Source organism: Phocoena sinus, chromosome 12 (assembly GCF_008692025.1).
Source record: "Phocoena sinus isolate mPhoSin1 chromosome 12, mPhoSin1.pri, whole genome shotgun sequence".
NCBI classification, from domain to species: Eukaryota; Metazoa; Chordata; class Mammalia; order Artiodactyla; family Phocoenidae; genus Phocoena; species Phocoena sinus.
The window spans coordinates 51,088,442-51,112,275 of record NC_045774.1 but is presented as its reverse complement, the minus strand read 5'-3'; the positions used below and the strand labels follow the sequence as shown (position 1 = coordinate 51,112,275).

The 23,834-nt window shown below is 38.0% G+C and overlaps 1 protein-coding gene across 2 annotated transcripts in view; it reads left to right on the top strand.

Annotated features, from left to right (window-relative positions):
- The window catches only part of AFG1L (AFG1 like ATPase), a 192,872-nt gene that overhangs the window by 41,331 nt on the left and 127,707 nt on the right, over positions 1-23,834 (top strand). For both annotated transcript variants that reach the window (XM_032651760.1, XM_032651758.1), the window contains exons 3-5: positions 6,234-6,285; positions 14,981-15,082; positions 15,995-16,125. In XM_032651760.1, the coding sequence (XP_032507651.1) occupies positions 6,234-6,285; positions 14,981-15,082; positions 15,995-16,125 (285 nt within the window). The remainder of the gene's footprint in view (positions 1-6,233; positions 6,286-14,980; positions 15,083-15,994; positions 16,126-23,834) is intronic.

The window sequence follows — 23,834 nt, the reverse complement described above, 5'->3', positions numbered from 1 at the left end:
TTAGTTTTTTTTTAGATTCCACATATAAGTGAGTTCATACGCTGTCTTTCTCTGTCTGATTTATTTCTCATAGCATAATGTTCTCAGTGTCCATCAATTTGTCACAAATGTGGATTTCTTTCTTTTTTAATGGTTGAATAATTTACATTGTGTGTGTGTATAACACTTAAGTTGTTTCCATGTTTTGGCTATTGTAAATGATGCTGCAATGAAAAAGGAGTTGCAGATATCTTTTTGAGCTAGTGTTTTCATTTGGATAAATTTCCAGAAGTGGAATTGCTAGATCATATGGTAGCTCTATTTTTAACTTTTTGAGGAACCTCCATACTGTTTTCCATAGTGGCTGCACCAATTTACATTCCTACCAACAGTGCATGAGGGTTCCCTTTCTCCACATCCTCACCAACACTTATTTCTTATTATTTTGGTAATAGCCGTTCTAACAGATGTGAGATGATATCTCATTGTGATTTTGATTTCATTTCCTGATGATTAGTGATATTGAGCATCTTTTCACATGCCTTTTAGCCATGTGTATGACTTCTTTGGAAATAATGTCTGTTCAGATTTTCTGACCATCTTTTAATTGGATCGTTTTCTTCCTGTTGAGTTGTATGAGTTCTTTGTGTATTTTAGATACTAAAATATCACATATGATTTGAAAATATTTTTTCTCGTTTGGTAGGTTGCCTTTTCATTTTGTTGATTGTTTCTTTTGCTTTTTAGTTTGATAAAGTCCCATTTGTTTATTTTTGCTTTTGTTGCCTTTGCTTTTGATATCAAATCCAAAAAGTCACTGCTAAGACCAGTGTCAAGCAGCTCACCACCTGTGTTTTCTTTTAGGAGTTTTATGGTTTCAGGTCTTATGTTGAAGTCTATAATCCATTTTGAGTTGGTTTTTGTGTTTGATATAAGTAGTGGTCCAGTTTCATTTTTTTTCATGTGGCTGTCCAGTTTTCCCAACACCGTTTATTGAAGAAACTATCCTTAAATCTTGGCTTGTTTGTATACCCTTGGCTCCTTTGTATACCCTTGGCTCCTTTGATATAAATTAATTAATCATATATGTGTGGATTTATTTCTGGGCTCGCTGTTCTGTTCCATTGATCTGTATGTCTGTTTTAATACCAGTACCATACTGTTTTGATTACTGTAGCTCTCTCTTGAGAATAGATACTTTCAGATACTTTTATAAATACTTATATCAAACCATTAAAATGGCCTAGTAAAATATATTATGACATCAGTTAGAATGCTTTCAGTTGTGAATAACAGAAAACCCAACTAAACTAGGTTAAATAACACAAGTAATCATTGGCTCATGTAGAAGTCCAGGGATAAGTATGCTTCAGGTGCAGTGTATTAGGCCCCTGACTCTATTACTTACTTGGAGATCTTGATCTTGCCCTCTTGATTATTTTGGCTTTGTGTTCAGCTTGGCTTATCTCAAAGTAGCAAACTAGCATCACATCTACACAGCATACTGCCCAGAAGACTAGAGCTTCTCTTTCACCTAGAGTTGAACAACAGAACTCTGCTTGACTGAAACTTAGTCATAAGCTCACCCTTGAACCCCTCATCCAGTTGTGGAGGATAGAGCTGGGAGTGGGATCATTCTCACCTAAAGGACATGGCTACTGCACAGGTATAGAAGATTGTTGAGAACAATCTGAAAGCCCTGAGGCGTGTCCCTCCATTTTGTCAACAGATCTGTTTCACTGGTTAGTTCACTCTTCTCTGTAACGATTCTCTAGAGCCTTCTTAGCTCCCTTCAAGCTGAACTACACTTCCCCTATCACTTTCAGCAAATGTCTACATCTTTATAAAGAGAAAACAGAAGGCATTGGGTTGGACCTCCTTCCACTTCCTATGTGAAATTGCAATCCCAGAAGTTTGGGTGGACGTGAGGGAATGTGAGGGAAAGTCAATATCTTAGTATGAGATTTTTCTATTTTTAGCTATCCTTCCATCATTTATTTCTAATTTTATTCCATTTTGGTTGGACTACAGTGATTCTTTGGAGTTTATTGAGGTTTCCTTTATGGCTTGGAATATGCACAGTATTTGAAAATGTGCTCCATGTTCTTGAATGTATTCTTGATTTGTTTGGTAGAGTTTGTATAGATATAAAATAGCTTAAGTGTACATTAATGTTGTTCAGATCTTTGAAAAGGGTGTGTCAAAGGGTGCGATGTTTCTTCTTAGTGGTCCATAGGTTTGGATAGAAGCAGGTATCAGTACATGAAGTTTACAGTCTTCAGCATGAGTGAGTGGGCCTTGTGATTAGGTGTGCAGAGGTGGGCAGTGAGTGGGAACTCCCCAGTGCCGTGTCCTGCACCCAACAGATAAGGAAATGGCTGGTTGTAGAGTTGATGTGGCTTACCCAGAGTCACATAGCTAATAAGTAGCCGAACCAGAATTTGTACCCAGATCTTTTGAGTTCAACTCTAATACTCTTTCCTTATATCTTTTATGCTTAGTGGAGGTAGGTGATAGCTTTCCACTGTCTTCCAACATCATCCTTAAGCTTACCATCTGCACAATCTGTAATACAGTATCACTGGATCCTTATCAAAAACACATTAGAGAAGGTGTCATCATCCTACTTCACAAATTCCCTAAGATATAAGTAACATAAGAAATCTTACAACCGGTCACTAGAGAAACTTATTCATGTTCAGATCTTCAAGTCTTTGTCTAGTCAGTGTTAAGTAGGTGTATTTTAGAGGTTGGGCGTGTATCAGAGCGCTGTCAGGAAACTGTTCACAGCACTTTAAAGACTGAATCAAGAGATGACTTAGAGAGTCATGGGCAGGGCAGGCCTAAGGCAGCAAACAAAGGATGGAGGAGTGAAGGAGGAGCCTGCAGAGCTGTAGCTGTGGCATGAGGACCTAATGATTATGGAGGGATGCAGCTCTGCTAGAGACACAGCACTGAAGCAGGGAAGCAACGGGAGAGAATGACCCGGATTTCTCTCCACCTCCTCCCTCCTATCTCCTGCAAGTAGTGCCTCCCAGGGGCTGAACCCAGCTAGCAGCCAGCCAGCAAGGTTGCCCCCAGGGTAGAGAGCAGGATGAAGGAGGCTTGTGGAGGATGGGAGCACATGTAGAACCCCAGCACCCAGGAACTATGCCAGGGTGGAGTGCTCTGAGACATAGGAACACATTACAGGAAATTAAAACATTGGGAAAGGAAATTTAATGGACCTGAAAAATAGAGTAAATTGTGAGAAAATGTAAATTAGGAGCATGTAAATTATGTGGTTGCCTGTGTCGTTATTTTGAAGAAAACTGTGTGAACCTAACTCTCCCTGAATTGACCACTATGAATAAAGAATTAAAAAACTTCTTTAGAACCCATTTTACAGCCTTCTAAATAGTCTTACTGTTCTCCATTCAATCCTCTGATTTTCCCCTTAAAATATAGTTTTAAATCCTTTGAAATAATTTCAATAATTTTTGGAAGACTGAAATTTTATGAGGAGAAAACTAACCTGCCTCTCCAAGTGAAAATACTTAGTGTGTATATAACATAGTTTAGATAGATGATGTCTAACATTTATTGTTAGAGGATTATCCATTGTGTTTATCAATTTATTTGGAGTAAAATCTGCTTCTTAAACAGTATTTATGCCATACGAGATATTTGTGATCTCAGATGTTTGAGAATCTTTTCCTTTGATACTCTATAACCATATCTCTTTATCATCTTCTAAATATTGCCATAAAATATAATATAATATAAATTATATATGTAATAGATAATGTACTGTAATATTTGCCAAAGTGCTCTTTCAAAAATACGTTGAGTTTGGGTAAAACAGAAGATAGGCCCAAGTGATTTTTTTTTTTTTTTTTTTTAGCAGCATTGAGCTCTTCCCATGTCATCTTTTTCCCCCACCTTTGTTAAATTTTTGGCTTGAACTTCATTGGTTCAGCATATGTTGATTATATCATGACTAGATCCCGGGCTGTTTCTACAAAATGTGATGTGAAGAATTGCTATAACATTTCCAGTTACCTTATGCAAAAATTTGCTTTCAAAAGATTTCTAATGCATAGAATATACTTAGAGATTATTAGGTTGTATATAAGTTTTCTAATTTGAAGCTGTTCTAAAATTATTGAGGAGCATGATGCTTTTTTTCTGGCAAATTGAAAATAGAATAACCAGTGTACAAGAATGGTTCACATAAGATATTACACCAAGACAATTAAGAGGTTTTGGCAGGAGTGGCATCTGTTTTCAGTTGAGATTTAAGAATAGATCGAGAGTTAATGTGCAGAGGAACACAGGGAAGACATATCCACCTGGCAGAATCAAAGCAAAGAAGATCCTTTTGCCTAAACCATGGTGAAGGTTCTTTTGGAAGGGGCGTGCTAGAGTCAGAGGCTGGATTTATAGAGAAAGCTGAGGGATAGGAAAGCGAGAGAGGTTTCTGAGGCATGCTGGAGTGAATCCACAGATTAAAAAACAAAAGCGTTAGGTAGTGGATCCTGAAGTCTAGCTTTTGAAAATGTTCTCTGTCAAAATATTGACTGCTCTGGTTGGTGCTAAGTGGCATAACCTTCGCTTCTTTCTGCTTTTACCCTTTCTGAACTCTCTCAGCTCTGGCTCACCTTGGTTTTTGCACAGGTGTCTAGGAACTGTCATATAGTTTGAAGGTTACTCTTCTAAGTGGAGCAAAATTCAGGAAGGTAATTTGGGTTGATAATAATATCAGGCAAAGAGAAGTTCCATTTTGTTTCTTCCTTTGAGGCCTCCATCCTCCTGTTTTGGTCTGGACTTGATTGCTTTCTTGTCCTGCTTGTGCCACTGTGGTTCTAGAGAGCAGCCCTCCATCTTACCAGGGCATTCTCCCCAGGATCCTCTGTGTTTCATGGAGCCTAGGTGTTCCTATTTCTGTTGCGGAGGGTTTTTTGAGACCCTGTATGTATGGAATGTCAGTTTCCCATTTTCACACTTGATGGATAGATTGGATGGATTGAAAATCACTGCCCCTCAAACTTTATTCAAGTTTTTATCGGTTGTTTCTGACCTGTCTCCAGCCACCCACTCCCCACCACGTTTCCCCCTGAACGCCCACCCCACTGCCACCTTGGACGTTTGTAGGATTTCCTTTATATCCCTGGTGTCTGAAATTTCAGGATTATGACTTGGTATGGGTCTTATTTCCCTCATTGTGTTGGACACTTATATAATCTGTCCTCCCAATCTTGAAATTTCGTCCTTCAGATCTGAGAAAAATCTTAGGTAATTTCTTCCTCTCTTTTTTCTCTATTTTCTCTTTCTGGAATTCCTTTTGGTCAGATATTGGACCTCCTGAATTAATCCTGTAATTTTCTTATATTTTCCATCTTTCATTGTTTATTTGTTGTATTTCTTTAACATTTCCTCAAGCTTATCTTCTAATCCCTTTTCTGGAATTTTGTTTCTGCTACCATATGTTAAATTTCAAAGTGCTCTCTTGTTCTTAATATTCCTTTTAAAAATTGCATTTTGTTCCTGCTTTATAGTTTTAATAACTTCTTTTATTTTCCTCAGCATATTAATTATATTGGTTACAGTTTTATTTTGAAGTTTCCTTTTGCTGTCTGTGTAGTCTCTGTTTCCTTGGAGTTTTTTGCCCCCTGTATATTTGCTGTGGTCTCCAACTTTCATAATGGGAATTTTTCTGTTTTTTTTTTCAAATTTCTGTTGATTCTTGGCTGTCAATTCGTTTTAGAGTCTTTTTAGATACTAATGAACTGATTGAAGGCTCCATCTTAAGAGGTTTGACTAGTATGCTTTACTGTAAGGTGATCTGATAGGGACCCAGTTCTTTCTTTGGGAGAAGCCCACACTAGGTGCCTTTGGGCCTTTCTTTTTGGAAACCATTCACTTTCTTCAGAAAAAGTCTTCTGATCTCTTGTTTGCTGGGAATGAGCTAGGCTGTCATTGTTTGGGGAGCCCATTTGGGAAAGAGGGGGAAGATTACATGGTTAGTAAATTGTGAAGTGGATGTAAACTTAAGTTGTGTGACTTCAGAGCCTTGCTCTGAGCTATTATGATTCTTGCCTCCTATATTAAAACCTAAGTGGGGCTTCATAGCCTTTTATATCAAGTTTTTTGTACTTGTTGTGTACAGTAGCCCATTTCAGTCCTGTATATATAGCACGGTTAGGAACACTGTGTATATGATGATATTCGATTATTTCCATGTTGGAGATTTATAATTTGTTCTTAATTTGCAGCTTTTTTCAAGGAGCAAACCTCCAAGGGGCCTGTATGTTTATGGAGATGTTGGTAAGTGTGTTAAAATAAGTTTTAAGTGGTCCAAACAAAAAGTTTCCCAGCTTTCACTCAGGGATAACTTCCGTTTCTATCCCTCAGTACACTACCAGCAGGAACAGGATGAGGTGAGGTAAAATAGGAGAAAGGAGAGGAGTGCAGTTATCTTAGTTTTTACTTTTATTTCTCATAGGGTGACTGCAGTTGAAGGCAGGATTAGTTAGCATGTTAGGGTGCAAACATTATTTAATGTATAAAGTCAGTTGATCTCAGGGAAGGAAGTCATTTCCAGATAGGTTATTAGATAAAACAGAATCTCATTGCTCAGTGCTATTTGACTCAGGTTAATAACTTAAAAAAAATAAGCTGTTTGTTTTTACTTTTTGTAAAAAATAAATTTATTTACTTACTTATTTTGGCTGCGTTGGGTCTTCGTTGCTGTGCGCAGACTATCTCTAGTTGCGGCGAGCAGGGGCTACTCTTCATTGCGGTGCGCAGGCTTCTCATTGCGGTGGCTTCTCTTGTTGAGGAGCATGGGCTCTAGGCGCATGGGCTTCAGTAGTTGTGGTGCTCGGGCTCAGTAGATGTGGCTCACGGGCTCTAGAGTACAGGTCCAGTAGTTGTGGCGCACTGGCTTAGTTGCTCCGCGGCATGTGGGGTCTTCCTGGAACAGGACTCAAACCCGTGTCCCCTGCATTGGCAAGCGGTTTATTAACCACTGTGCCACCAGGGAAGTCCCTGAGTAGACGTTCTTAACATATGAGTAGTAACATTTCCTTGGTCATGCACTGGCACAAAGACTCACATTTTCTTGGAAACCTTATGAGCTGTCACTTACTTTCTGGATTTTCCTAATCAGTTAACGTCTTTCTTCTTCCCTGACTTCATTCTTGCTGAAGTTGTCTGTTTCTGGTTTCTATTTCCTTCAATCAAATCTTTTTCTCCAGTTTTAAACCTCTCCCTGGTTACCCACCTTCACTGATGTCATGAAGGTGGCTCCTCCTTCCTTTGACCTTATGGCTTGTCCTTCAGTTCTTTACATACTCAAAATGCACATTTAATGTAACGAGATCAACAAATTTGCATTGTGAGGAAGTGGTGGCAGAGGTTCGTTATCTTAATAAGAATTTTAGGGTAAGAAAAATAATAGAAGTTCAATAAGTAGTTATACTGCCTTAAAGATCAAAATGTTCTTTTTTGGGTCCTCCCTCTTCTGATTTGTTTACTAATGCCTCTAAATGCCTGTTTTACATTTATAGATTTAGCAAATCTAATAAAAAGTATTTAAAAAGTGAATGATAGAGATTCTTCAAACTTGCAGATTTTAAAAATGTGAAAGAAGCTCAAACTATTCTTTTTCTTAGTTCATTGGCTAATTGGTATTTTTGAGACCAATGTATGCTTCTTATTTAGAATCTAATTTATACCAGGTACTTGAGCAGTTTTGTGTGTCTGCACCTTTGGGCACCGCTAGCAGATCTCATTCTGTTGTCATCTCTTATTTTTTGCCTCTTTGGAGACCGTTTACTTCCTATACCTTCACTTTCATGTTCTGTCATTGCTAAAATCTGCATCTTTGTTTCTCTTGTTACCTTAACCACTTAACCATAAATGGAGATGGTTAGTAAGGCACAACTGTTTCCACTTCTACAAAAGGACTTAAAAAAACAACAACAACAACAACTATGAAAGTTGTTGGATTTTTAGTTTGGAAAATACAGCCATATTCTAACGAATTGAAGGAGGTACAATAAATGTAATTTATCTGAATGTTTGAAGGGATTAGAAAAGATGTGTAACATGGGATATTCGCATAGGCTGGGTGTGTGGCAATCTTTGGCTAGGAACATCTTCATAATGTAGAGAGGGGAAGAGAAAGGAATTCTGAAATAGGAAGTGAGATGAACATTTTGGTGGCCATACTCAGTTTAGTTTAGAATACTTACAAAATAGGTAATAAAAGATAGGTCAAATTCTCATTTTGCGGGGGCTCGCTGGCTGGGAGAATAGCCTCGGAATGCCTTTACAAGCTCTTATTCTTTATTATTTTTCTTTTTTAGACTTGGGAAACATATTAAATTTTAAAGAGACTTGGTGGAAAAGAGATGTCTGTTTCATAGCATCCCTTTCCCTCTCCTTATTCCTGCCCTTGGCTTGGACTCTGTCATGCCCACTTCACTCTACTCTGTCTTCATAGGTATGTTGAGATGATTGACTCAGATGGACCCTCAATACGGGAACCCCAGGAGCATTGATATCATCATGGTTCAATCTTGAAATGTTTTTATTAATAAAATGCTTATCATATCTCATGCAGAAGTCAAAAGCTGCAGTAGTAGTATTTTGTGGCTTCACTCTTACCCTGCAGCTGGCTTTCTTACAACAAGGTTTCAGCTCTAAACTAGCAGAATGAGTGGTGATGGCAGGGTTAGTGATTTCTCCCGTACATTAGAAGATAATAAGTACATTTTTGTTTGTCAGTCCCTTTTTTGCTGTCTTCTGGTTTAACCTTACCTGTTCCACATTGATAATTTCACTAGTGGAAAGCTAGACTGTTTTTAAGGTTAGGGGTTGGAAAGCAAAATTCTTCTTGGGTGGGAGGCAGTGGTGGAGGATACCACTTCCAGCTCCTTCTGCAGGAGGTCAGCTGTGAAAAGGGCACCACTAGAGGGGGCTCTCGAGTAGTCATTTTTTGGCTTCCCAACTATAGGCTTAAAAGTTAGAATTTAAAAGATTTTTAGGTTTTATAAATGACTCCCCTAGTAAGAATCTTATCCTGAGAAAATTACAAGGTTTTATTTAGGATTCTGTAGAGACCAAAGCAAAATTATGAAGCAGGTGAAATTTAGTGCTGGTTTCTTCCCTCCTTTTTTCCAACATCTGTCCTCATTCTTCTAGTCACTTGACAAATGCTTGTTGAGCACTTGCCTTGTGCCAGGCAGTCTGTTGTTTCTGGAAACGTAATGGTGAATAAAAGCAGACACAGCCTTTGCTCACCCAAAGCTTACAAACTGTGGCAATGGCTTTGAAACATTTTTAAACATGACTCACAGTAAGTAATATATTTTACATCCTGAGGTAGTATATGCTTGGGTGTGTGCACACCACACACATATATATACATACATACTTATAAACATCTTTGTCCTGTAAGATTTCCTACAACTTGGATTTTGCTGATGCATCTCTGTGGTGTGATGTGAGTCCTCCAACTTTGTCTTTTTCAAGATTATTTTGGCAATTCTGTGGCCTTTGCATTTCCATGTTCATTTTAGAATAAGCTTGTTCATTTCTTTAAAAAAAATCTGGGGATTTTGATTGGGATTATGTTGAAGCTATAGAGCAATGTCTACAGAGAATTGATAACTTAAGATATTGAGTATTCCAATCTATGAGCATGGTATATTTCTTCATTTTAAAATATCTTATTTATTTATTTTTGGCTGCGTTGGGTCTCCGTTGCTGCACACGGGCTTTCTCTAGTTGCGACGAGTGGGGGCAACTCTTCGCGGCAGTACGTGGGCTTCTCATTGTGGTGGCTTCTCTTGTTGCGGAGCACGGGCTCTAGGCATGTGGGCTTCAGTAGTTGTGCCTCACGGGCTCTAGAGCACAGGCTCAATGGTTGTGGCACACGGGCTTAGTTGCTCCGCGGCATTTGGGATCTTCCCGGACCAGGGCTTGAACCCGTGTCCCCTGCGTTAGCAGGCAGATTCTTAACCACTGCGCCACCAGGGAAGTCCCTAAAGTATCTTCTTTAATTTCTCTCAGTGGTGTTTTGTAGTTTGTAGTGCAGAGGTTTGCCATATTTTTTGATAAATTTATTCCCGTGTATTTTACTGCAAATGGTATTGTATGTTAACATTTAAATTTCCAGTTGATCACTGCTAGTGTATAGAATCAATTGATTTTTTGGATGACCTTTCTAAATTCAATTATTAACTCTTATAACTCCTGGTTATTTGGTAGCTTCTTCAGGATTTTTTGTGAACGTAATCATATCTGTGAATAAAGACAATTTAACTTTTTCCTTTACAATTTCTATGCCTTCTAGTTCTTTTTCTTGCCTCATTGCATAGCTAGGATGCAGTACAATGTTGAACAGAAGTCATGAGAGTGGATGTCCTTGCCTTGTGTCAGATTTTAGGGGAGAAGTGTTCAGTCTTCCCTAGTTAAATATGATGTTAACTGTAGGGTGTGTGTGTGTGTGTTTGTGTTTGTGTGTGTGTGTGTGTGTTTAATGTATTAGTTTTTTTATTGTGACAACATATATATAATATAAAATTTATCATTTTAACTGTACAGTCCAGTGGCATTAAGTACATTGATATTGTTATGCAAACGTCACCACTATTCATCTCCAGAACATTTTTATCTTCCCAAACTGAAACTCTGTACCTATTAAACAATAACACCCATTCTATAACCCCCTCCTTCCCAGTCCCTGGCAACCACTGTTCTACTTTTGTCTCTATGAATTTGACAACTCTAGGGACCTCATGTAAGTGGGATCATATAATATTTATCCTTTTGTTTCTGGCTTATTTCACCTAGCATGGTATCTTCAAGATACTATGTCAGAATTTCATTCTTTTTTTTCTTTTTTTTTTCGTTCTTTTTTAAGGCTGAATAATATTCCATTATATTGTATATACCAATTTTGTTTATCCCTTCATCTGTCAATGGATGTTTGGGTTGTTTCCATCTTCTGACTTCCGTGAATAATGCTGCTGTAAACATTGATGAACAAATATTTGTTTGAATCCCAGCTTTCAATTCTTTTGTGTATATCCAAAAGTGGAATTGCTGGATCATATGGTCATTCTGTGTTTAATTTTTTGAGGAACTGCCATACTGTTTTCCATAGCAGCTGCACAATTTTACATTCCCACCATTAATATACAAGGGTCCCCATTTTCCACACCCTTATCAATACATTATTTTTCTGTTTGTTGTTTTCATAATAGTTATCCTAATGGATGTGAAGTGGTATCTTGTAGTTTTGTTTTGCATTTTTCAAATAATTGGTGATATTGAGCATCTTTTCAGTGTAGGTTTTTTGGTATTTGTCCTTTATGAGGTCGAGGAAGTCTGCTTCATTTCCTAGTTTGCTGAGAGTTTTTTTTTTTTTTTTTTTTTTTTTTTCGGTACGCGGGCCTCTCACCGTTGCGGCCTCTCCCGCTGCAGAGCACAGGCTCCGGACGCGCAGGCTCAGCGGCCATGGCTCACGGGCCCAGCCGCTCCGCGGCATGTGGGATCTTCCCAGACCGGGGCACGAACCCGTGTCCCCTGCATCGGCAGGCGGACTCTCAACCACTGCGCCACCAGGGAAGCCCTTGCTGAGAGTTTTTATCATGTATGTGTGTTGAATTTTGTCAAAATTTTTTTTCAAACGTTGTGAGATTATATAATTTTTATGTGTTGAATTTTATTTTGACAGGGAGTTAAATAAGTTACTTGCATGCCACTTTGATTCCTTTGAAGTATTTTTTTAATTGAAAATTTCATTGAGATAATTACAGATTCACATACAGTTATAAGAAGTAATTCAGAGAGATCTGTATACACTCATTTCCCCTCTAAGGCAACATTTTGCAAAACTATAGTAAAAATATCACAGCCAGGTATTGACATTGATACAATTCACCAATCCTGTTCAGATTTCTCCAGTTTTACTTGTATAGTCATCCCTTGGTATCCACAGGGATTGGTTCTAGGGGTCCCCAAGGATATCAAAATTTGGTGATATTCAGGTCCCTTATATAAAATGGCCTAGTACAAGGAATACAGTCAGCACTCTGTATCCATGAGTTTTACATCAGCTGTGCTGTACTCATTTATGTGTGTATTTAGTTCTATACACTTTATCACCTCTGTAGGTTCATATATCCATCACCACAGTCAAGATACTGAACAACTGTATCACCACAAGAATCCCTTGTATTGCCCATAATTTTATAACCATACATATCCACCCTCCATTTCTACATCCTGGCAGTCACTAATCTGTTCTCCATTTCTAAAATTCTGTCATTTCAAAAATGTTATATAAGTGAAAAAGTATGTAACTTTTTAAGATTGGCTTTTTTTTTTTTTTCCACTCAGTGTAATTCATTGGAGAGTCATTCAAGTTGTTGTATGTATCAACATCTCTGGAAATTGTTTATCACTCAGTTTCCTAGGGGTTCATAACACAGCTTCCCTTGCCTCACATCATGAAGTATCACCCTACGCATGAGCAGCTATTATTCAGCCAAAGACTCAAGAGTGTCCACCTGTTGGTTTCTGGAGCTCTTTCATTATATAGCTTCCTCCTCTCTGGCACTTTGCCTTGCAAATTTCACCTGCATTTTGGACTCCCATAATCCTGATCTCTCTTAACTCACTCAGACCTGGGTGTTTAACTTGGATTCACCTTCTCTGTGCAGCAATCTGGAAGCCTCCAAGCTAAAAGTTGGAGTGACATAGGGCTCATCTTCTTAATCCAGTTGTCTGTTGATGGGCACTTGGGTTGCTTCCACGTCTTGGCTATTGTAAATAGTGCTGCTGTGAACATTGGGATGCATGTATCTTTTCAAGTTGGTGTTTTCATTGTTTCCAGATATATACCCAAGAGTGGAATTGCTGGATCATATGGTAGTTCTATTTTTAGTTTTTAAGGGGTCTCCATACTGTTTTCAATAGGACAGGGATTTTTGTTAGTTTTGTTCACTGCCATTTCCTAATAAGCACCTAGAATAGGGCCTCACACATGGTAGGCATTCAATGAAAATATGTTGATTAAATAAATAAGAATATTTTATTTATGGTGATTTTGATATTCAGAAGTTTGAATTTTACATATTCTAGTTTATCAGTTTTTTCCTTTATGATTTCTTCTTTTTGCTTTTATTTTCAGAAACATTTTATATGATGGTTTTGTTACATTTTAAGCACATTTTTGAAGAAGAGCACAATGATTACGTTCAAATATATATTGTTCACATTTTTTGTTAGATAATTCATGACTTCTTTTCTGGATCTATAAGTATACTATGCTTCATGCAGCAGAATTTGAAACTTTATTAATTCACTTCTTTGTGTAAATGTAATGATATAAAATTTGCTGCTACTCACTATATCAAGAGACTTGTACCGAATATTTTTGCAAAAAGTTACTTTTCAGTCTAAGTGGTCTTCTCATTAAAAATCTGTCTGGTGAATTGTATTTTCTTTTAAAAAATTATTTATTTATTTATTTATTTGGCTCGCTGGGTCTGCATTGCAGCCTGCATGCGGGATCTAGTTCCCTGACCAGGGATCAAACCCAGGCCCCTAGCATGGGGAGTGCAGAGTCTTAGCCACCAGGGAAGTCCTGTGAATTGTATTTTCATATACAAAAAACTTTCTGACAATTCAAATGGCATGGTCCGAAGTCATCTTATGGAATGGAGGAAAGCTCAACAGATTTAAGACTCAAATCTTGCTTCCTGAGCTGCCTTTGAAGTTAGTATAATAATTGCACCTCCTGCAAGGAGAACCTGGACGCTTTGGTAAGGTGGTGGTGGAGGAAGCAGTGAGGATGAGAGACAAGACCAGCATCCCCTGGCCTGCCTGCTGGGGAATGCTGGGTGTGAACCAAGCTTGACCACTGTCAGTGTCCCCAAAGCTCTGGGCTTTCTGTGAGGGAATAGGCTTCCTGTGCGTGCCTTGTGAAATGCTCAGGCTGTTGACTCTTCAATTACTAATGTGATTGTAGTGATTAACAGTTTGAGTGCTGAAAATTAGATAATTTAATTATAAGGGTTAACTGTATCTGAATTTCTTCAAGTAAGCCTCATTTTGAAAGCTAATATTCTCAGCTTTTTAAAAAAGTGTTATAGGACTTCCCTGGTGGCATAGTGGTTAAGAATCCCCCTGCCAGTGCAGGTGACACAGGTTTGAGCCCTGGTGGGGGAAGATCCCACAAGCCATAGAGCAACTAAGCCCATGCGCCACAACTACTGAGCCTGCACTCTAGAGCTTGTGAGCCACAACTACTGAGCCCGTGTGCCACAACTACCGAAGCCCATGCGCCTAGAGCCCGTGCTCCTCAACAAGAGAAGCCACCGCAATGAGAAGCCCGTGCACTGCAAGGAAGAGTAGCCCTCGCTCACCACAACTGGAGAAAGCCTGCGCTCAGCAACGAAGACCCAATGCAGCCAAAAATAAATAAACAAATAAATAAATTAAAAAAAAAAGTGTTATAATTGGCAATTCTCCAGCTCTAACATCTATTATTTATTTTCAGTGTTTATGTTAGGTGCTAATCTGTATTTTCTTATTTTTCACTGGTAAATTTTCCTATAGTGCCTAAGACAGTTCCTCATCCTTTGTAATGGCCCAATAAATAATTAATTAATTAAAGTTATTTATACTGTGCCTTTTGGAAGAGAAACTGAAGAATGAATAATCTGTAAATCTTGCCAGTTTAAAAGCATAGTTCTCTGGAGGAAATACTCCCTGGAGTGCTAACTAAATATTGTATTTCTTAAAAACAGGATTTTAACAGAAAAGAATAATATCAACATTTTATTTTTAGATAGTTTAGCATAAGACACAAACACTGCTTTTAAAAAAGTTAACATAGTCTTAAGCTTTCCAGTAGCAGAGTGTGGTTTCATTATCCCAAAGCTAATGAACAATCATTAGAGCAATCAGTACATACTGTTTAATAGTTTTTTTTTTTTTTAAGGTACAGGGAAAACAATGGTGATGGACATGTTTTATGCTTATGTGGAAATGAAGAGGAAAAAACGGGTTCATTTTCATGGTTTCATGCTAGATGTTCACAAAAGTAAGTTAATGATCTGAAAGAAGTGATTTAAATGGACAAACATTACAAGATAATTTTCCTCATCTTAAAGTTCTTAATCTTTTAAAAAATTAGATTTTTGCTAAAAGTAAGATTTGTATTTGGTTTCATTTGTTTTGTGCTATATTGAAGCAATTAGTAATGTGTCCAGAGTTGGTCCTAGAGACAAATTCATTACTTCCAAATCAGAGAACAGAGGTTACTCTATGAAGGTCAGGCATTTTCTCTTTCTACTAAGGATCAATAAGAAATCTTTAAGCCTCACCTGTTTCACAAAGGAAGGCCTTTTCCTCTGTGTCACCTTAGCATGTAGGCATTCAGTTTGTTCTTGTATGTATGCTTTATTTCTTTGTCAAGGGTATGTTATTTCATCTTTGCATTATTTGTTTACTAGCTATACTGTAACCTTCTCAGGGCAGGAATATTGTACTTTTCTTAGAATACTTTCAGCATTTAGTAACATAGAGTGAATGAAGTGGGACTGGCCAGAAACAAGGGAACATCCTGATTAGATATGCTAGACATAGAGGGCACGATCACTTCCTTTGCCTGCATCTCTGAAATCCTCAGGGCTAAGATCTGTGTGTTGATCCATCAGTCACAATCTGATCATCTATTCTATCACTTTGTCATCTCTGAAGTGATTGAAGAGTGGAGATGGAATGACCACAAAGTGTTCTTACAACCATGGGAATATAGTAATACGTGAACAACTTATTTGAGGTGGAAAAACTGCAACCAACCTCAATAATCATTTTTGTTTGTATGTGAAATTTAAACTTCATTTTTATGTTCACACTCTGTTTCATTTAGAGATTTTAAAAATATGTTTTAGTTATCTAAAATGTACTGTTAATACAATATTTGATTTGTGTTTAACTTCATCCATTTAAGGAATACACCGCCTTAAACAGAGTTTGCCAAAAAGGAAACCAGGATTCATGGCTAAATCATACGATCCAATAGGTCCTATAGCTGAAGAAATCAGTGAAGAAGCAAGTCTTTTATGTTTTGATGAATTTCAGGTAAGGTAGAGATGTTTCATAGATGTAGAATGGTACACTGAAGGAAGTATTAGTATTTAAATCCTGTTCCTGATTTTATCAGTTTTATAAATTGATTTAATACATTATCTCTTATGACTTTAATTTTATTATCTAGTCCAGGGGTTGGCAAACCACAGCTTGCACGGGGCAAATCTGGCCCATCTGCTTTTGTATGGCCAGTGGGAAGAGGAAGATTTTTATATTTGTAAAAGGTCATTAAAAAAAGAAAAAGAAAATGTAACAGACACCGTATATGGCTTGCAAAGCCTAATATATTTACTATTCTGCCTTTTATAGGAAGTTTGCCTACCCCTATTTTCTAGTCAATGGATTCACATTTCCCCTACACCACGATGGAGATAATATAATTATTACAAAATAATGTCTTTAAAGATGTTTGACTGTTTTTAAAAGTGTTATTAAAAAGAAACAGGGGCTTCCCTGGTGGCGCAGTGGTTGGGAGTCCGCCTGCCGATGCAGGGGACACGGGTTCGTATCCCGATCCGGGAAGATCCCACGTGCCGCGGAGCGGCTGGGCCCGTGAGCCGTGGCCGCTGGGCCTGCGCGTCAGGAGCCTGTGCTCCGCAGCGGGAGGGGCCGCAACAGTGAGAGGCCCGCATAACGCAAAAAAAAAAAAAAAAAGAAACAGGTGATTCACACATCTCATTTAAGCTTCACCACTTATCTGTTATGAAGGAAGAGAATTGCCCTAGTTGAAATTTCTTTTTCCCCCCTAGTTGAAATTTTAAAGTTTGTTCTAGTTTTAGGATTCAAAATTGTGCATTTAAATTGGTAATACATTATTTCCTGATCTTTATTTCTTATGAGAACAAAGCATCAAAGCAAACACCATGTCTTATGCTTATTCTGTATCCTACGTCATATCCAGTGTTATAATAGTAGTAATTAATAATATAACAGTAACAATAATAATAATAGAAGATACTCTAGGTTAAGAATTACTTTCTCTTTATTTGACTGCTCTTTTTAGTAGTTATAAAATGTAATAGTTGGTTTTTCTAAGTTGCTTACCATAAGAGCAATTGATTATTGGAATGAAAATAGAAAAATCCACAAGGACTGAATATAAGCTTAAAAACAGGGCATCACACCCAAAGCTTTTGAAAAAATATTTCTGGGGCTGAGTGCAGAAACTCCTGTCTCATTGCCTAGAATAAAGGCCCAGAGAACTTTCAGGAGTAGCAGACTAACATTTGTTATATGCTTACCCTGAGGCAGGCCCTGAGTGATTCATACATCTCATCTAAGCCTCACAGTGTATTTGTAATGAAGTGAGGAAATTGCCCTAGTTGAATTTTAAAGTTTCTTCCAGTTTTAAGATTCTCTGAAATTATGCATTTAAATTGGTAGTGAGTTATCTCCTGTTCTTCTGTGCTTAGAAACCTGGATTAGTGGGAAGATGATGTGGCCAGGATGCCTTTAACCCAAATGAGGCATGTAGGTCTCCTCTAGCAACTCGATACTCATAGCTAACAGTGGTCTCGATTTATGATAGAGGAGAAAGGAGAATTTTTACCAGGAATGGTGTTATACTGAACCATCTGGAGAGGAGGAATTTTTATTTCTTTCTCCCTTCAATCATATTCAGACAGCCTGGCATTCACACTTTGTATTGTAGAACTACAAAGGTCTTCAAAAGAAAGGCTTATGGAAAAGAGATGTTCCTCTGCTACTCTGAAGGTACACTAAGTACACTGGTGTACTGCAGAAAGAGAAGGGCCTCATTTAGTTCTAAAAATAGCACCAAGTTAGCAGTTATGTGGATTTCAACAACAAAAGTCAGTGTTGAATCAGTGAAGGCCATTTCTCTTGGTATCTCATTATGAATCTTTTAACCAAAATATCTCTAAACAAAATTGAATCGACACAGGTAAATTTTTTTTTCCATTTAGAAACAGAAGTTTTATTGAAACAGGGAAACAAGTGATGTGAACAAAGCACTATTTCTATATGTTACTTGTATTGTGTCAACTTTTTAAAGCAAAATAAACTTATACACGACTCGGTACCTTCTCCTTTTGCCACAGTTATCAGGTATTTGTCACAGTTAAATTTTTTTTTATATGGTTTTTATTCTTCAATTTGTTAATATGGTGTATCACATTGATTGATTTGCGTATATTGAAGAATCGTTGCATCCCTGGGATAAATCCCACTTGAACATGGTGTATGATCCTTTTAATGTGTTGTTGGATTCTGTTTGCTAGTGTTTTGTTGAAGATTTTTGCATCTGTATTCATCAGTGATATTGTCTGTAATTTTCTTTTTTTGTAGTACCGTTGTCTGGTTTTGGTATCAGGGTGATGGTGACCTCATAGAATGAGTTTGGGAGTGTTCCTTTCCTCTGCAGTTTTTTGGAAGAATTTGAGAAGGATAGATGTTAGCTCTTCTCTAAATGTTTGATAGGATTCACCTGTGAAGCCATCTGGTCCTGGACTTTGTTTGTTGGAAGATTTTTAATCACAGTTTCAATTTCATTACTTGTGATTGGTCTGTTCATATTTTCTGTTTCTTCCTGGTTCAGTCTTGGAAGGTTATACCTTTCTAAGCATTTGTCCATTTCTTCCAGGTTGTCCATTTTTTTTTTGTGGTATGTGGGCCTCTCACTGTTGTGGCCTCTCTTGTTGTGGGGCACAGGCTCCGGACGTGCAGGCTCAGTGGCCATGGCTCACGGGCCCAGCCGCTCCGCGGTATGTGGGATCTTCCTGGACCGGGGCACGAACCCATGTCCCCTGCATCGGCAGGCGGACTCTCAACCACTGTGCCACCAGGGAAGCCCCAGGTTGTCCATTTTATTGGCATAGAGTTGCTTGTAGTGGTCTCTTATGATGCTTTGTATTTCTGTCGTGTCCGTTGTAACTTCTCCTTTTTCATTTCTAATTTTATTGATTTGAGTCCTCTCCCTCTTTTTCTTGATGAGTCTGGCTAATGGTTTATCAATTTTGTTTATCTTCTCAAGGAACCAGCTTTTAGTTTTATTGATCTTTGCTATTGTTTTCTTTGTTTCTATTTCATTTATTTCTGCTCTGATCTTTATGATTTCTTTCCTTCTACTAACTTTGGGTTTTGTTTTTTCTTCTTTCTTTAGTTCCTTCAGGTGTAAGGGTAAATTGTTTATTTGAGATTTTTCTTGTTTCTTGAGGTAAGCTTGTATTGCTATAAACTTCCTTCTTAGAACTGCTTTTGCTGCATCCCATAGGTTTTGGATCATCGTGTTTTTGTTGTCATTTGTTTCTAGGTATTTTTTGATTTCTTCAGTGATCTCTTGGTTATTTAGTAACGTATTGTTTAGCCTCCATGTGTTTGTGTTTTTTACATTTTTTTCCCCTGTAATTGATATCTAGTCTCATAGCGTTGTGGTCAGAAAAGATGCTTGATATGATTTCAATTTTCTTAAATTTACTGAGACTTGATTTGTGACCCAAGATGCGATCTATCCTGGAGAATGTTCCATGCGCACTTGAGAAGAAAGTGTAATCTGCTGTTTTTGGATGGAATGTCCTATAAATATCGATTAAATCTATCTGGTCTATTGTGTCATTTAAAGCTTGTGTTTCCTTATTAATTTTCTGTTTGGATGATCTGTCCATTGGTGTAAGTGAGGTGTTAAAGTCCCCCACTATTATTGTGTTACTGTCGATTTCCCCTTTTATAGCTGTTAGCAGTTGCCTTATGTATTGAGGTGCTCCTATGTTGGGTACATATATAGTTATAATTGTTATATCTTCTTCTTGGATTGATCCCTTGATCATTAGGTAGTGTCCTTTCTTGTCTCTTGTAACATTCTTTATTTTAAAGTCTATTTTATCTGATATGAGTACTGCTACTTCAGCTTTTTTTTTGATTTCCATTTGCATGGAATATCTTTTTGTATCCCCTCACTTTCAGTCTGTATGTGTCCCTAGGTCTGAAGTGGGTCTCTTGTAGACAGCATATATAGGGCTCTTGTTTTTGTATTCATTCAGCAAGCCTGTCTTTTGGTTGGAGCATTTAATCCATTCACATTTAAGGTAATTATCAATATGTATGTTCCTATTACCATTTTCTTAATTATTATGGGTTTGTTTTTGTAGGTCCTTTTCTTCTGTTATGTTTCCTACTTAGAGATGTTCCTTTAGCATTTGTCGTAGAGCTGGTTTGATGGTGCTGAATTCTCTTAGCTTTTGCTTGTCTGTAAAACTTTTGATTTCTCCGTCGAATCTGAATGAGCTCCTTGCCGGATAGAGTAATCTTGGTTGTAGGTTCTTCCCTTTCATCACTTTAAATATGTCATGCCACTCCCTTCTGGCTTGTAGAGTTTCTACTGAGAAATCAGTTGTTAACCTTATGGGAGTTCCCTTGTGTGTTATTTGTCATTTTTCCCTTGTTGCTTTCAATAATTTTTCCTTGCCTTTAATTTTTGCCAATTTAATTACTATGTGTATCGGCGTGTTTCTCCTTGGGTTTATCCTGGCTGGGACTCTCTGCGCTTCCTGAACTTGGGTGGCTATTTCCTTTCCCATGTTAGGGAAGTTTTCGACTATAATCTCTTCACATATTTTCTTGGGTCCTTTCTCTCTCTCTTGTCCTTCTGGGACTCCTGTAATGCGAATGTTGTTGTGTTTAATGTTGTCCCAGAGGTCTGTTAGGCTGTCTTCATTTCTTTTCATTCTTTTTTCTTTATTCTGTTCCGCAGCAGTGAATTCCACCATTCTGTCTTCCAGGTCACTTATCCATTCTTCTGCCTCAGTTATTCTGCTATTGATTCCTTCTAGTGTATTTTTCATTTCAGTTCTGGTATTGTTCATCTCTGTTTGTTTGTTCTTTATTTCTTCTAGGTGTTTGTTCTTTAATTCTTCTAGGTCTTTGTTAAACATTTCTTGCATCTTCTCGATCTTTGCCTCCATTCTTTTTCCAAGGTCCTGGATCATCTTCACTATCATTTTTCTGGATGGTTGCCTATCTCCACTTTATTTAGTTGTTTTTCTGGGGTTTTATCTTGTTCCTTCATCCATCACAGTTAAATTTTTGATTAAGGTATTGAAATTAAAAAATTTTAAGTATATTAATACCCAACCTTTGTAAAGTAATTCAGGGTTTACAAAGTGTTTTTACATCCTTACTTCATTTAATTCTATTAAATAGTTATTATTATTTCCATCATGTATATGAGGAATATAAAGGCATCAGAATTTCTTAGGTATCAGGTAAAACTCATTACCCTTAACTTAAAAAATGTGAATTTTAAAACATTCTGAGAAATGATTGGCATGTTTCTGTGACATGAGGACCATTGGCAAGACTGTTTAAGAAGATTAGGAAAAAAAAAAAAAAAGAAGATTAGGAAAAGATAAAAGTATGGTTGTGCAAAGCAGATCCTGAGAAGATTTATGGCAAGCAGGTCCAAATTACCCATTAGGCACAATAGGTATGGTGCTGAGGGTCCATGATAGTTTTAGGGGCCCATGAAAATATTTTAATTTAAATTCTTTTAAAATTTGAAGAAGAAATGAATATGTCAATAATGAATCCAGCCTGTATCTGTCTGCATCTGTACTATATTTGTCTTATACCAACACAGTTATAAAATATAATTTATATGTATATTTATATATATATATTTTTAAGTAAATTTATTTTTTAATTGAGGAAGGGGCTTCTGAAGGTTAAAGGGCCCATGAAAGTCATAATGCCACCCTGATAGTGAGGTCCTAATGGAAACCTGTCTGGTTGCTCTGGGCATTCTCCATTGAGTTCAGATTTTAGAAGATTGATACATGGTTGGGAAAAAGGAAACAAAAGCAACTATCAGGATGAACCAAATCTTGTAAAAGAAATATAAGGCAACAAAAAGGATTTTTCAAATTATATATTAAGGATCTGTAAGGGAGATCAAGAGGGAGACAGACCCCTTGCTCATAAAATGTTTCTTGCTAACGAAGAGAAGGAAGTGGATGTGATGGCTCTGTTTGTCATCTTCTGCCTTATCCAGAGTTGGTTTGATATTCATTCATTCACTTAGTCATTCATCCCAGTTGTCTTAAAGACCTTATTCCATACTATAGAACCCTATCTGTCCCACAGTCAAATGGATCATGTCTGGACATCTGATCTATGAGTAGCCAGTCCACAAGCTTGTCAACAACCTTGGACTTGTGTGGTGTGGCCTGGGGGTTGAGCCAATCATATACTTTTTCTCATGTATTTGAACTAAAAGATGCAGAGGGAAGTGCCCACTTAGTAATGAGACAGGAACAAAGAGACATAGGAAGGAGCTGAATCACATTAGGGGGAGGAATACGAGGGTGCTCCCTAGACAGCTGCAGAGCTACCTGTAATTTCATGCCAATCTCCAGTTCCTGTTCCCAGGAGGTGCTTTCAGTGCTGTTCCATCCTGAGGTCTCAAGTATAAACCCCTTATGTTTAGCTGAATCTCCTGTGCCTGTTTCTTGCAAAGAGTCTTGATGAGAAAGGAACTATTCAATTCATGTTTTGCTCTTATCTTCTATGTCAAGAAGGATTTCCCGATGATCTAGAAAAGAATAAATAGGAGTACTGTGAGGAAATCTCACCTTCCTTAATATAAAATCTGTTACCTTTAATGGAAGGAGGTTTACCTGATGAACCAAAGCCCAAGAAAAGCAAAGAGATGAGGTATCTACTAGGATGCTTTTGCCTGCAGGTAACAGAAAACCCAACTTAAAAGGGCTTAAACGTGAAAGTGGGATATATTATGCTATATAAGATGGTGTCATTACCCTTGCTCAAACCCCCCTGCTTCCTCTCTAACATTATCTCCTATACTTTCAGATTCACTCAATGCTCCCTACTTTTTCCAATCCTATTTTCTTCATAGATTAGGGAACCGTAGTTAATAGTGGATGTTATACCAAATGCTTCTTTCTCAGCAGGGTGCTGAAGAAAATATGCACAGAGACAACAGAACTGTAGGGCGCGGCCGGATAGCCATTACGCATGCACTAAGTATGCCGCCATTGCACCTCTATAGGGGATCGGCCCTAGGGGCTGCCTCTGCACGGAGAGGTCTCGTTACCATTGCACCTCCATGAGGAGCCCATGCCACGTGAAGACAGCCCTTGCACCCTGCAGTTCGATTGCGAGCATTGCACGCAGGAGGGTGTCTGCGAATGCAAGCGGAAACTACCGGTACACCGTGTACATACCCCGGTATGAGCACTGGTACAGGTCAATGTCCGCTGCAATGGTCGAAAAGAAAAAAGGGGGAGATGTAGGGCGCGGCCGGATAGCCATTACGCATGCACTAAGTATGCCGCTAGGGCGTATGCACCTAATATGCTAATCAGGTTTTGAAGCAGTGGCCTATCCAAAGTCCGGCTTGCGAAATGCGATAACCATACGGACGAATCAGGGACTTACACGAGTCCTTAAGCCCTTATATAAGCAGACAGGCTCGAGCGTACGGGGTCTTCCTTCCATCCGCCCGAAACCAAGCTGTACTCCAATAAAGTGTGATGCGAGAAGAATCTAGCGTGTGGTGATTCGTCATTCTGCTGGTCAGAAGCGGCTCGCCGCACAGAACAAGACGGAAAAACAAATTGATTGCTTTTATTTGCTCACAAATTTCAGTGTAGCTTTCTAGTATGTTAGTGTTGACCCTCTTCCCTTGAGCAAAGTTGGCCTAAATGTCCTAGAATGAAAAATGTTAA